The 15,877-nt window shown below is 36.4% G+C and overlaps 1 protein-coding gene across 1 annotated transcript in view; it reads right to left on the bottom strand.

Annotated features, from left to right (window-relative positions):
- LOC145259922 (myc box-dependent-interacting protein 1-like) overlaps positions 1 to 12,292 on the bottom strand; it is a 219,252-nt gene extending 206,960 nt beyond the window's left edge. The window contains exon 1 of the mRNA XM_080117878.1: positions 11,368 to 12,292. Coding sequence (XP_079974004.1) covers positions 11,368 to 11,448 — 81 coding nt within the window. The 5' untranslated portion in view covers positions 11,449 to 12,292. The remainder of the gene's footprint in view (positions 1 to 11,367) is intronic.
- Positions 12,293 to 15,877: the final 3,585 nt, after the last annotated feature.

Below are 15,877 nucleotides of genomic sequence, written 5' to 3'. Positions count from 1 at the left end.
GGACCACACGGATCAGAGATTCAGTTACCGACAGAGAACTCGAGTTACCATAGTACTAGAGGCATCATTGTGTTCACACACCGGTTCTCGTCAGATCACCAGTTAAGCAACGTTGAGCCTGGTTAGTACCAGATGGGTGACCATTTGGGAATTCTAGCTGCTGTATGTGCTCTCTGCTTATTTGTTTCCAGTCGTCTTGTACATACATTTCATTTGTCACTGCTATTTAACAATGTTGTCTCAGGAGAAGTGTGATTTCATGTGCAGGCATCCCTACATGGGTATCCATAGTTTGTCAAGGACTGAAGGAGCTTGACCTGGTACATGTACTCAAGACGCATAATGATAGTGCAGAATGTAGTGAAACTGACAGTATGTAGGTCTCCTAGACCTTTTTCTCACAACTTGTCCTGAGCTATGCTCATCTTCCATTCTGTCCTCACTAGGATCTTCCGGTTGTCTCAGTTAAAATAAGAACAATATATCTGATGTACCTTTCCATCGTACAGTATATCAGTATTCTATGGCTGACTGGAATAGCTTCTGTACATGTATATCAGATCTACCTCTGCATTCCATGTTTAAAAAGAATGTATCCTCTATAGCATCAGACCTGACGGAATAGTTAATTGTAGGGATAGACCACTTCAAATCCTCCGAAAAAATCCAGTAAAAATCTAACAGCCAGTCGTGGTTCTCTCCAGAATGTGTTGCTGCCATTGCACGCGGAAATCACTTTTTCCATTGCTAGTAACGTAATAGATGTACTGAGACTAAAGCCGCCTTTTCGACTACCAGCAACCACTGTAAAAGAGTAATAAAGAATGCAAGAGAGTTGTATTTGCAGTTTGTCAAGTCCAAAGTAACTGAGCAGCAGCTTTGTTCCCACCAGTTTTGGCAAATAGCAAAAACCGTTCAGAATAGAAGCATATGCTCTATCCCAACCATCATCAATGGACTTGAAGTAATCTCATCAGAATCAGACAAAGTCAAACTCTTTGCCAAGAACCTTGCAGCTAATTCTACCCTATGCAATCAGGGTCACCAACCTCCTCCCCCATATTTCCTCCTGTGTCTGAAAACATGTTATGTGACATATCTGTGCATGATGTTGCCAAGCTAATCAAAAACTTTGATTCCAGTAAAGCAACTAGCCTCGATGGCATTCCAATTATAGTGCTGGAGAAGCTTCAACCAGAACTAGCTCCCATACTTACACAAGGTGTTTAAGTATTGTCTTAAGTAGAATTGCTTCCCAACACCTTGGAAACTTTATTAGTATATTCCGTATTTAAAAATTCAGGTGATCGGTCATCTCTCTATCAATAAAGACCAATAAGTCTCCTGTGCATCATGAGCAAATTGCTGGAATCTGTTAAATAAGGAAAGAAGTAGTCAACCACCTCAGCAAAAATAACCTTCTCAGTGACATGCAATATGGTTTCCGTTCTGCTAGATCTACAGCAAATGTGTTAGCGAATCTCTCGATAGAAGCTTCTTTCTGGGGCAATTGCTCTTAACATATCGAAGGCCTTTGATAGGGTATGGCATAAAGGTCTACTCCACAAGATCTCCAGCTACAGTATAGCTGGAAATGTCTTTTCAATTATTAAATCATTACTCTCTGATAGGTTTAGAAGAATAGTGGTTGATGGGCATAAATCAGAAGCTCACAGTATTAATGCTGGAATCCCGCAAGGGTCCAACACTCTTCCTGATTTACATCAATAATCTCCAAAATCATACCCTAAGCTCATTCGTAGACATTTATGCTAACTACCACCATCTATGGCAACACTTCAAAGGCTGTAAACAACCAAGTTCTCTCTGATTCTCTCTCCTCTGATCTTGAGCATGTGGTACAATGAGAAAAGAGGTGGCTGGTTAATTTTAACGCATCTAAACCCAAGCTTCTATCTTTACTTCAATGTTCTGATCCCCCATCTGGCATCAATTGAAATGAATGGCTCTTGTCTTGGGGAGGCTCCATGTTTTGACAAGCTTTTGGATCTGACCTTTACTCCTGATCTGAAATGGAACACATACAAATTTGTTGCCAAGGCTGATGGAAAAACGGTGGGATCATTCTACTGTTCGAGTATATATCTCACTGCTGATGCAATTTTCTACCTGTATAAGAGCCAAGTACGTCCAAGGATGGAGTACTGTTGCCATATCTGGACAGGAGCTGCTAGAAGCACTTATCCAGCCTTGACAGAGTTCAAAATAGATTTCATAGCCTAGTAAGGAATGCCTTTTTTTCTTCCCTGTAACCGCTTTCCCACAAAGAGATGTTGCGAGCCTGTCTCAGCTTTATTGTTATTTTCATGGAAGTGCTCATCTGAACTCCAATATATGGTCCCATTTTGCCTGACTTTCACGAAAAACACTTGTCTAGCTGAAACCACTATCAATAACTTCCCCCACTCTTTATCTGTGCCTAAACGTAAATGTAGATTCCATGAACAAATGCCTGTGGAACTGTTCCATTTTTCTGCTGTCCAACTGACTACAATATGGTCGTCTTCAAGTCCAATGTGGACAAGTTCTTCATGAGCCGTTCCCTTAAGTAATCAAATTTACCAAATTTCCACTACTAACAATATTGTCCCATTGACTACTGTATACTCATTAACCCTTATCCTCGAGTGATGACTCCTTTGTGAATAATAAAAACAAAAAAGTACTCGTTATCAAAAACTGTAAGTAGTTTTATACCCAACTTGTATAAACCGACCATTCTGAATTGCTCACCGACAGAGGTTTAGGTAAATGGAAAGCGTTCAGCGTCATTTGTCTCAGTCGGTACAACAGGTTTGTGTAACATGTTAATCCACGCAGGATCAATAAAACTAAGTCGTTACATGCACGGTTTATACATGCTTGTCTTTTTATTCCCTGCATCATCGCAATTCCTCTTCACCGTTTTCATGCATGATTGATCATCTTGTGGTTGTCGATTGTCTCGTCAGCTTAACTTAGACAAATAAACTTCCTATGCATGAATGACACAAGGAAGACAATTGCAGAGTTCTCTAAGGTTTTATTGGGGAGAATGGTCCTACTGGATTTGATACTCTTTTTTGGACCCTGTCTAAGAGTGAGAGACTAGTGGTAGATGAACCAGCCCAGATGTGACAACAATACTCCATGCATGGGTGAATTGTGGCTTTGTAAAGATATAGGATAAGCTCTGGTGCGAGTAATTTTTTAGCATGATAGAGGGAGCCCACCTTCTTTGCAGCAGCCTTGGCAATGTCCTCAATATATTTGTTCTAATTCATGCTGCTCGTGAATGTTTTGTGGGTGAATGTCAAGTCAGAATATGATAGAATATATTATTTTAATTGCAAAAAAATAATCCAAAGTGTAGTATGTTTTGTAGGTATTTACCAGCTTCTCATTGCAACATTTTTAAACATGAAATCAGTTTAATGTGGAGGAAAATTTAGCTCCCCCAAGAGGGCATTGGAAAGTTATAAGAATAGCTGTAATCAGATTTTTCATCATTCCTTGGTAGGGTGACCAGGTGATCAGAAATAAACCAATTCTTCTCCTTTGGGAGGAGGGTTATACTTGAGGTGGTGACGTTTTAGGATCAGACTAGTTCATACTTCATTTCAAATTGTCTGACGTTGTTTCTTGATGCGTTTCATAAGTGGCCTTTGATCGTCTCGTCTGTGTAGCTATGATGGAAAAAAAAACTTTTTCCATGCAGGAAAAATGAAAAGAGACGGTTGTTGAATTTTCTTCAAGGCTTTATTTGGAGAAGATAAACTTAGAGACTTATGTTATCTAGTTATTTACTTCTTAAACTTAACTTTCCAATGTAACGAGATAAGTGACATACACAGTGACATTGTAACATAGGTGCAGTGAACAAGCCAGACCTTTGTGCCAGAGTTTACACTGTACCTTCTCCATCCTCAGTCAGAGATGGCAATTTTTATTTTTGTCGCAATTAAGAGCTTTCCTTTTGAGAGGATAGGAGGGGAGCTAAATTTCACACACATTAAGTACTGATATTGTGTCTAACTTTACTCTTGTGGAAAACTGAGCAAATCGGAATAAGATTTTTTTTTCTTTTTAGCAAACAGGAAATTGATTTCGTTAATAAGCAGGTGTTTTTTCTTTGTGTGTTATTGATGAATTAAGATCTGCTGAATAATAAATCAAAAACTGTTTTATAGTTCAATTCATTAAAGATATATAGTGGCATCCTCACTCATCTTTTGTCTGTCTGTTCCACTTTTTCTTGGAAACTACTGAGTTGAAAGTGTTTTTTATGGATCTTTGTACTAAAGTGCAGAGAACTAAGTGTTATGGTATCCGTTCGATGCACAGTTAGGGATTAGTATTTAACGCAAAAATAACTGCAAATTTAACCATATTCAACCATCAATTTAGCATAAAGTCAATGAGCTATAACTTTTTCAGTTTTTAATGGATTAAAAACTCTAGTCTATATATAAAAGTGAGAATGTGTGTGTGTGAGGATACTTCAATCTTTGTTAACAGTTTCAGAATGCGCATGCGTATATAGTCCACATTATAGATTACTTATGTTAAGAATAAGTAGTTTGAAAACACCTTTTAAAGACCGTGTTACGCTTGTGTAATGTCTTTAGAGTTTGGTTTTGATCTCAGTTCTAGTATTAAAAAAAAAAAAAATTTTTTTCACTCACAAAAAGTGAATTGTTTAGAAAAAAAAAAGTATTCACATGTACATGTCTCAGTTTCTGTATGAATTAAAATTATGCGTATTTTACGACCGAGCAACGCCGGGCGATCTGCTAGTGCTAGTAAATTTATATTTGTGATTTAATTTTTTTTTTTTTAATTCTATTGATTTCTGAAGACTAAGCATTTAAACTACATTATTTTTTTGTTTCAGAATTTGAGATGAGGATTGATAACGTGTATTATTCCGACTACTATTCTCATCTTGAATATTATCACGTTTCCATCAATCAACCTTTGACCTTCAGGTGCATCTTGTTGAACTCGGAAATCTATACAAAGTTTCGAATTGCACTTTTATTTAATCCACACGGGTGGATTGTTTTTGTTCTGTTAACCATGACCGAGTAGAAATGTTAAGTAGTTTTTATTTTATTCTTAATTAGTATCACCTGTAGTAATGATGGAACCTTCACCCTCCAGAAGACATTTATTCGTTGCAGTCGTTGACGTTGCACCAGTGATCACATATAGATTTGACAAGTCCTAGAGAATATACAAAGTGTTTACGTCTTGAAAACCTTCCACTTTTTCTTTTAACTTTATTATTTTTTTGAGAATCTAAAAAAATAAAAAAATAAATAAATTAACCTTGCTTCTTACCTAAAAGTTTTTCGCGTGTTTAGTATAGTTTATTTGTTATTTTGGTGGACCTAAACGAGAATCACCCCCCCCCATAATTTTAACGGATTCTGCAGTTGGTATTTTTTTTTTTTACGACCTAACTCAACGTAGTATAAACACCATTAACCTCCCCATGTTAAGAACGGCTTTCGGAATAAACACTCCAACATCGAAAACTATACTACATATAGTATTAAACATACTATAAAAATTATAGGAGGGTGATTCTCGTTCAGGTTCGCCTTTTTTTTTTTTTTTTTTAATATTATTGTTATTTATTTTACACGGCTTTCTAATCATAAACTGTTTCGGATATTTCCGGGACTGACTCGAGATTCTCCGTCAATACTCCGAACCGATTCCATAAGAACTGAAATCTCATTCCTTTCAAATTGCCAAACATTTTTTGTTTAAATTTATAAATGAGAACACTTTTTTTTTTTTACTCGGCTCAAACCGTTTGTTGCTCTAATTTTTAACGCACCCGTTTTCGACGTGTAAAAGAATTAGGACACATAAGGAATTTGTTGCCTGAAATATTGCATTTAATTGTTTGTGAAGTTATAAATTGTATGGGTTGTCATTTCGAAGTCAATTGTTAGTTTTCCTAAAAGAAAAGCAAATGTACATTTTTTTTGTCTTTTTTAGTCACATTAATGACCGCACCCTAAACAATTCCCAATTAATTATCCTTAAAAAAAAAAATAAAAAAAAAAATAACCTTAAAAAAAATCTGAGTGTTAACACCCTCAGCTAAATCTCCCCCACTTCAATGAGATTCTACTTTTTTTATACGATCACGTGTGACCACTTTTAAAAACTACGTGTAAAGAACGAAAATAATTAGAATTTAGGGCAGGGGAGCAGCGCTTCGTATATAAATTTAACTTAAGATGACTCCAATTTCCGACTCATTCCAGAATTTTAGAGCAGTTAACCCCATTTTTTGTTTTCGTGCGACTAAGTGTGGATTTATAATATCGCCACTCGGACTTAAGTTTAGCGATAAGAAAGATTGGTTAGTTGCCCTAAAATGTTAGAATGGTTCAGAAACAGATTATTTATGTTAAATTTATATAAGAAATGCTAAAATAGTTTTTAAGGTTTATTTATTCGTTTTTCAAGTTTTTCAGGGTGTTCACACGTAATTATCTAAATTTGGAGAGGGAGGGATAGCGGTGATGTTAATCTACAATTTTTTTTTTCGTTAAAATAATTGACACTTAAGTACTCCAAGTGTTATGCTTGTGGTCCTTCCAAGCATTACCCTCTCCTTTCGTAGAGAGAATGAATTTATTGCCTGAAGAGTGAAGCAAGCAAGCACCCCCATTCGTGAAGGAAGGAGTGCCGACAGAACCATACATTTTATGTTTTCAAAAAATCCAGAGCGCCCTTTTTTTTGGGGGGGGGGTAGTTAGATTTTCCTCACATTAAAATCGACCTCGCGTTTAACATTGCCCTCATGTGGAAGCCATTCTCCCATGTTTTGCCTCCACTTTTCAGAGAGACGCGATAGATTTGTTGCATATTGTCAGAGGCGCAGGCGGCTTCCGAGAAATGCCATGGTTATTGTTTGCAAACGTCCAAATGCCCCATTTGCTAAACTCTTCATTTTAAAATCGACATTGTGTTACATTATTACACATTGGTGACACGAGGCAATTGATCTGACGAGTCATCCTCCCACGCACTATCTTTTAGAAGTGACTGGCGACTGGGACTGGGTTGCCCGACACCCCATTAGTGAGAGAATATCAATTGCGCTGTACAGGTTATTTTTATTTCGTTTAGAAATACCCTTTCTGAGGGAGAGTCGGATTCCCCTTCCTTTTCACATTGAAAATTGCGTCATGTTTAACTTTGAACTCGTGGGGAGTCAAATATATACAGACTGCATTAGGATACAAGTGGTTAGTTTTACAATGTTATCGAAAACTTTTGCGAATTAGTAATTGATCAAAAAATTTTCAATATAACAAATGTTGTCCAAGGCAAGGTAAATTACTCTTCTACCTATCTGGAAAAGTTTTTAGTAGCTTTAGTCACTTTAAAACGTTCAATCAGTTCGAAAATCATAGTGTTTATCCATATGTGAAAAAGACAAATTGTGGCGAGCTGTCTGTTAAATACGTGAAGTTTGGGAAAAGAGTTAAAACTAAAATATTATACAAGATACTATTAGAAGCTCACCCAATATAAGTCACGGTAACATATATTGGTCGATTTCTAATAGCATTTTGTATATTTTTTAGTTTTAAGTCATTATTTCCAAACTTCATATTTAACAGTCAGCTTGTTCACATATATCGATAAACAGAATGATTTTCGAACCGATTAAGCATTTTAGAGCAAGTAAAACTACCAAACTTTTCCAGGTAGGTAGAAGGAGTAATCTTACCTTTGATAACATTTGTTGTATTTTTTAATTTTTGACCACTTTTTGTACCTCTGTAGGTTGTAGTAACTATTCTGTACAACTTTCTCCTATCTAATAAACAAGATATCGAAAAATTGAAGTTAGCTTAAAAAAAAAAAAAAAAAGTAGCACGGTCCGTATTTTACATACGGATCTTTTGTATAAAAAAAATTTTTTTTTTAGATATTGTGGATCAGAGCACCTTCCGCTCCCGGGTAGCGGCGCTACCCCCACTACTACGATGGAATTTTTTGTTTTTTTGTTGTTGTTTTATGTTTTTTTTTTTTTTTTTTTTTTGTTCGTTGGTTTGTTTTTAATGCAATTATGTGATGGGAACACCCCGGAAAAAAAAAAAAAAAAAAACTTTGCGGAGTTGGAGAAGGCGATTTAACATTTCTTAAACACTGTCACTGACACTGCAATGACCTGGAAATGGAAATTTTACATTACATTCATATACGAAACTGACCCTCTCCCGATACACATACTCTAAATTTCTGAACTAAGCGTTTTTTTTGGGGGGGGAGGGGGGGTCATACGTAATCAAAAAAGTAGAATCTCATTTTGGGAAAGTGACAAGGTGTTAATCTACAATGCATACAAACGTTTTAATTAAAAAAAAAAATCTTCATCTAGAAAGTTTATTTTACATTGAATAAAAATGGATTCTGAAAATATTAAAGAAGCAAAAAAAAAAAAAAATAATAATAATTTAAGTACGTGAATCAAATAAATAAACAAATTTAACATTAAGAGTACTAGCATTTTAAAAGTACCGAGTTTCAGCAACAAATACAAGTTTTTGTACATTTCTCCAGAATTTAAACCGAACTTTTTTTTTTTTAAACACTAACAATCTCAAATTCAACAAAAATCGGTTCAATTCAAGTTCTGTACAAGCATCCAATATTTTATACCAGTGGGTTGGGTTACCGATTATCAAGGTAAAAAAAGCCACTGAAGGATAAGTATTAATGAAACTTAAATTATTGCCAGCTGAAAGATGGAGAAACATTATGGAAGCACTAATGGTACGAAGTTATTACTTATAGGGTAGTTTTTAACAAGTATTAGTTAATATTGGACGTGACAAAGTTGTAATCAACAGGGAAGCAATCCCGCGGAAATGTGTTTCATAGGCGAGTTCTTGCAAAGATTTATCCATAAAAATCACGCATGACGTTAGGCACATGGAGGGAGAAAGGAAAATACATTTTTTCGATGTGATAATAAAACGAGCTCCTGCTGTGAATGTCTTACAAGAAGACAATGTTGGAACTCAGTCGATCTCGAGCACCTTCCATGAAAAATAAACGCGAGGAGATTAAACCTGACCGTGATCAAAATCAAAAGCCACAACCTAAAAGTTGAAGGCCATTAGGCAATCTCACATAAGAGTGTATGGCCTACCTAAATAGAACGCCGTTCCACTAAAGTCACATAACCTTCTAACGTCACAGAATAAAGTACAATGGTCACGGTTAGGCGATAAATGACTATTATTACGAATATTATTTTAAAACCGGTGCATTTTTAAATCAATAATTAAATACACTTTGAAAAAATAAAAACTTCACGACAATATTTTCCCGGTTAAAAATACGGTACCTACAGTTTATCGCCGAAAATGGAGAAGCCATTATTTTTCGGGCACCTGTCATCAGAGGGAGAAATCAGTATTTTAAACTATGGCCGAAGTAGAAAAAAAAAAAAATTAAACTAGAATTACTTCCGGAAAGAACTATGAAAAAAAAGTATATAAAGTGAAAGAGAACATATATCCGTAATTGTTTAATTGGAAATGTTTGGATTTAATTAATGAAAACGGGAAAGATTTTCATGAAACGTATATTTTTATTTTATTAAAAAATGAATTTTATTAAAAAAAATTATAAAAATGAAGGCCAATTTTTACGACGTGCCCCAGCAAGCACCCCAACCTCCCCATGTATAAAACGGCTTTCGGAATAAACCCCCACCACCCCAACCTCGAAAGCCGGGGGGGTATTTATTCCGAAAGCCGTTCTTAACATGGGGAGGTTGGGGTGTTTATAATACGTTGGGGCACGTCGTAAAAATTTATAAAATGAAAATAACATTCATAATTATTAAACTGCGCCATTTGAAAACCAAAACATCTATTGTATAAAAATGTATCAAAATATAATTTTGAAGACATTGAAAAGTCCGCGTAATAAAATATAATTTTGATAAAACAATTTTGTAATTTTTTTGGTTATTTATTCTCTACTTCAGTCATAGTTTAAAATACTGATTTCTCCTTCTGATTTTAACGATAGGTGCTCGAAAAAAAAATGGTGTCTCCATTTTGGGCGATAAACTGTAGAAGTGCCAAAAATACTCCTTTTTATTGCATGCGTCCAAATGTAAAATAATTCGTTATCTTTCGGGGGGGGGGGATACAATCACTTTTGGACCAGTTTCATAAAACCCTCAGCAATTTTTTTGAGAATTGAAACAGAAAATATCCTCGTAACACTTGTTTATTGCCTAATCGTGGTCATTGTACTTTATTCTGCGAGGTCAGCAGGTAACGTGATTTGGGTGGAACGGCCTTCTATTTACGTAGGCCACGCTAGAGTATGCGTGATCGCCGGTATTCATTTCTCTCTCACAGGAGTCGGAAAGTGAGCGCCCCCGACAAGGAGAAGAGCAGGAGCACTAACATTGCAAAAGATGCCTGGGCAGCCTAGTCGGCATTCCCCAGTAGAAGCGCCCGAGGCGATTAGCAATAAATTAACTCGTTCTGAAAGAGAGAAGGCAAGGTCTGGGAGGGTGGACTTACTGGAACTGCACAGGAGGAGTGAGGACCAGTGATCGCCGATACACCGCAATTAACAGGAAGAGGGTTATTACAAGAATAGTCTCTGTTGACTGAGGGCTAACAAGGGAAATAATAAATAATAATAATGATAATGATAATAATGATAATAATAATAATAATGATAATAATAATACACTTTACACAAACTGAGGGTCACGACACGATTGAAATCAACAAATCAATGAACAGATCAGAGGATGAATCATCAATATGATCAATCCTTTCAGGGGCAGGGGTGTGTGTGCTGGGGGGGGGGTCATAAATCTATAATTGCCTGGGGCGTCCTTATCCATGAGACTTATCCGAAGCTTAAGCTATGTTTTATATATATATATATATATATATATATAGTCAGACCAGGGTGACACTTGGAGGGGAAGGGCCTGAATTCCACTATAGACAGACCTTTGCTGTTTAAAGAGGCAGGTAAACAAATCTTCCCAGGCATTATCTTTTCCTTTCGAATGGTGTGAGTGAGTTTATTGCCTGTCGGCTGTTGCCTATGCGCACTCGTTCGTGAAAGATTACCGGGGAGACTACACGGCTTAATTCAAATCCAAGTTGCTCCCCTTTCGAGGGAAGTTAGATTTTCCTTCATGTTAAAAAAAAAATAAAAAACGACTAGGTATCTCGCGGAGAGGCGAGTAATTAAGAACACAAAGTAAATAAAGAAAGAAAAGAGGGAGATAAAAGGGCGAATATATATAATTATTTTTTTACTCACACACACACAGGTACTTACCTTAGCTTTTGTTCGGTTAAGCCTTTTTTGCGCCTTGGCTAAAATGCTGCCGCTACTTTTAGCTTGGGGTGAATCTGCCATGATTTTTTTTTTTAAGTATATATATAATTTTTTTTTTTTTTTTCTCCACACAAAAGTTTTTGGCGAAATAATATTCCACGGCAAAATGGCAAATTTGGAGAAACTAGAAACGATTCAACAACTCGTCTTTAAAGTTTGTCGATTTTGTTACCCCTCCTCAAAAAGTTGAGATTCGTGGAGAAGAAAACACAAAAAGATATAGGAAAGATTCATGAAAAAGTGGTTGATTTTTTTTTTTTTTTTTTTCCTCCACTGGTTTCTTTTGTCGCTGAAGTCGTAGTATAGTAGTTTTAACTAAGTAGGAGTAGTAGTCGTAAAAGTAAGCAATCCAGGAATCGTAGGTTGTTTTGGTTTGTATTATGAAAATAATCCTTCTTTCCGGTCGGTTCTTAACTCCTTTTGGTAAAATAATAATAATAAATGTTAACACTGTAAAGTAACACAGTAGACGCAAGGCAAAAAAGAAAAAAAAAAAAAGAAATAAACAACACTTAAAATCTTTTCTCAATAACAAAAAATAAAACAAAAATAAAACTTAACAAGTGGATGAAGTCATTCAGCTGTGGGTATCACAGCAGCAGTGCAACTACAATTGGTAGCAACTTTTTTTTTTTTTTTTTTTTTGGCTTCCTTTTTTTATATACGAGACTTTTAACTTCTCCTTTAACTGTTACAGACCCCCCTCCTCCTCTTGCCAAGAGTTGCTGAAAAAAGCAAAGACCATACACACATAGATATCTACTCCTTATATATTGATGGCGTCTGTACGGAATCCGAAATAATATCGCCTCTGATATCGCGTCTATTCCTCTCTCTTTCCGCTCGTACAGAAGTTAGTTGTGTTGTGAGAACGCCAAAAAGGCGAGCACCATCACGCACCTGACACACTTGGTGCTGAAGGAGAGGGAGGAGGGAGAGGTCGACGAAGGAGGAGGGGGTGTCATTAGAATAATGAGACTGAGGAGGGGGTGCTGACGAGGGGAGGAGGCGGGTCTTTCACGTGATTGTGTTTCGGGCTTCCGGATGGAATACATACACAACAAAACGTCAAAACTGAAGATCGCTACGCGCATGGGAGACACTGTTTGCCCCCCCCCTTCTCGTTCCCGCGTAGTTGTTGCAATATAAGTAATAATAAGTGAGTTTCAAGTAGTCAGTACGTAAAGTAAACAAAACGTTAATGATTGATATCGGATCCGAAAAAGATAGAGCGGGAAACCAGTCAGAAACAAACAAAATTTTATCTCCGTATTTTATATTCATATATGTGAGCATCGAGGCGTATCTCCATGGTACGTGTCTATCTATCTATCTATCTATCTACTCTACTTTTATATAAAAGGAACTGTGTCTGTGCGTGTGTTCCCTATAGACTCGAAAACGGCTGGGCCGAGTTTTATGAAATTTCACATGAAGGTACTTCATATGGCTGGCAGTGTTCTTAGATAGGTTCTGTATAGGAATGTCTTTGATAAGTATCGATAATAATCCGATGAAAGAACAGGCGATTTTGACCAAAGTTAACGCCTTACACAGCTTAACATTATAAGTGCGTTTGAGAGTTTTTATTACTACACAAGCCGAAAGGCCTGGCATAGAAAATTAACAGTAGGTTCTTTGATATAACATGGGCGCGTTCAAAATGAATGTTTCTGTTTAAAGCACAATTGCACCATGATAGTTGACTTTTTTTATTTTAAACTTAATTTCAAGCCATCATCGCCGCGACGCCGCGTATAATTTTATAAAATCAACAGTAGGTTTTGTACAGTACAATTTAGACTACAATGTATTGTGGACTAATTCATTGCGGGAAGGCATGTGACCTGCACCACGATGGATCCCCAACTAGAGCAGGCAATCAATCGATTTGTTTGCAAAATGAGCGATTTTACCGATTTTAATAACTATAAAATTTGTGAGAGTGTGAAACATTCGTTGATCATCATTCAATTCCGAGCAACGCCGGATCTCCCTGCTGAGGTTCGAATGCTAGAACAGTCTAGTTATGCTGACAGAGCTGGAGTACAGCGAAACACGTGTTCATGCATGACTGTTTTATATATATATATATATATATATATATATATATATATATATATATATATATATATATATATATATATATATATATAGAGAGAGAGAGAGAGAGAGAGAGATGTTATTTGTTTTTGTGATACTTGTTTTGAAACGAATTATACGAAAATGCATTTTTACCTAAATGCGTTAAGGGAATAATTTTCCCTTTGACCAATTTGGCACCCCCACATGGGGAGTGGCATATGTATTATTTTTAAAATATAATTATCGACTGACACGTGTTACGTCGTCTACGACTCATACAGTCACTAGTGTTTCATCCTTTCAGGAATCATCAGTGCAGGGTGACACCATTAACACCGATCGATAGATTCGAACCTGGCAGCAGAAGCCATCTCTGGCTTCATTGGCAAAGACCTAATCTATTTGGCCACCGTTAACCGCGAGAAATACTCTTGAAATTTAAACATTTATTTTTAAATGTTCTTTAACGTCTGCTAGAGTGATCTTATCATTATATGCTGATCTGTACATATGAACTAAATCGACCGACTTTATTTCAACTGAAAGTGAAGTGCTCAACGATAAGAAACGAGTTTCTTAAAGGGTCTGACATATATATATATATATATATATATATATATATATATATATATATATATATATATATATATATATATATATTTATTTACCAGTGGTGAAAAAACCGGACTAGAGTGCTCAATGTGTAGTCAGAGCAGTATATAGGAAATTTATTACTGGACTCACAGTAATAAATTTCCTATATATATATATATATATATATATATATATATATATATATATATATATATATATATACGTAAGGTATGTTTTTATCTTTCTGTGTACATGATTCACTCCTAAACAATTTTTTTTTTACAAAGGAATCACCACTTATCAAGGCCCAGAGGCCACTCGAGGATAAGGGTTAAAGAGTGTACAGAGGTCAAAAAGACAATATCATAGTAATCATTAGAAGTGTAAATTAGGTAAATTGGGGAACGACTCAGCAAGAACTTGTTTACATTGGACTTGAAGAAGGCCATATTGTAGTCAACTGGAAAGCAGGTAAACGGAAGAGAGTTCCACAGGTGTGCAGGTCTTAGAAAGAAGCTTTGTTCATGGAATCTACGTTTAGGTTTAGGCACAGATAAAGAGTGGGGGAAATTATTGATAGTGTTTACAGCCAAACGAGTGTTTCTCGTGAATGTTTGGCGAGGGGGGACCATAGATGGAAGCTCAGACAAGCACTTGCCATGAAAATAACGATAAAACAGAGAAAGCTTGCAACGTCTCTTCTTTGAGAAAGAGATTGCAGGGAAAAGAAAAGAGCATCCCCCACTAGACTACAAAGTCTATTCTGAACTCTGTCAAGGTAGGATAAGGTCTTTCTAGCAGCTCCTGCCCAGATGTGACAACAATACTCCATCCTTGGAAGTCCTTAGCTCTATTATAGGTAGAGAATTGCATCAGCAGGTAGATATCTACTGGATCGATAGAAGGATCCCATCATTTTTCCAGTGACCTTGGCAACGAATTTGATGTACATATTCCATTTTAAATCAGGAGTAAAGGTCAAGCCCAGAACCTTGTCAAAACATGGAGCCTCCCCAAGACAAGAGCCATTCATTTCAATTGATGCCAGATGGAGATCAGAATGTTGATGATAATAAGATAGAAGCTTGGTTTTAGATGCATTAGAAGTAACCAGCCACCTTGTTCCCCATTGTACCACATGCTCAAGATCAGAGGAGAGAGAATCAGAGAGAACTTGGTCATTTACAGCTTTTGATATGCTACCATAGATGGTAGTGTTGTCAGCAAAAATGTCTACGAATGATCTAAGGATGTGATTTGGAAGATCATTAATATAGATCAGCAAAAGAGCTGGACCCAGGATGGACCCCTGAGGGACTCCAGCATTAATACTATGAGCTTCTGACTTCTGCCCATCAACTACTACTCTTATGAACCTATCAGAGAGAAATGATTTAATAATTGAAAAGACATTTCCAGCTAGACCATAGCTGGAGATCTTGTGAAGTAGACCTTTATGCCATACCCTATCAAACGCCTTTGATATGTCAAGAGCAATTGCTCTAGAAAGGAGGCCTCTGTCGAGAGTTTTGCTAATCCTATGAAAAATAACTGTAAGCACATCCGCTATAGATCTAGCAGAATGGAAATGTTGTGGTGGCACCCACTCATTTACATATGTGGATAATATTACACATAAATAACAAGACTCGGTTAGTCTGAGTGTGTGTTAACCAGAAGCCACTGAAGGCCGAGCCGAGAGCAGATATGTTCTCCAGCCAAGACTCTCTTACCTGACAACCATTACGTAAATATACTGTAAATATACTTT

The sequence above is a fragment of the Euprymna scolopes genome, chromosome 35 (assembly GCF_053919585.1).
Source record: "Euprymna scolopes isolate OS-2025 chromosome 35, ASM5391958v1, whole genome shotgun sequence".
In the NCBI taxonomy this organism is placed as follows: domain Eukaryota; kingdom Metazoa; phylum Mollusca; class Cephalopoda; order Sepiida; family Sepiolidae; genus Euprymna; species Euprymna scolopes.
Note: the sequence above shows the minus strand (reverse complement) of the source record. Positions and strands in the feature narration are given on the sequence as shown.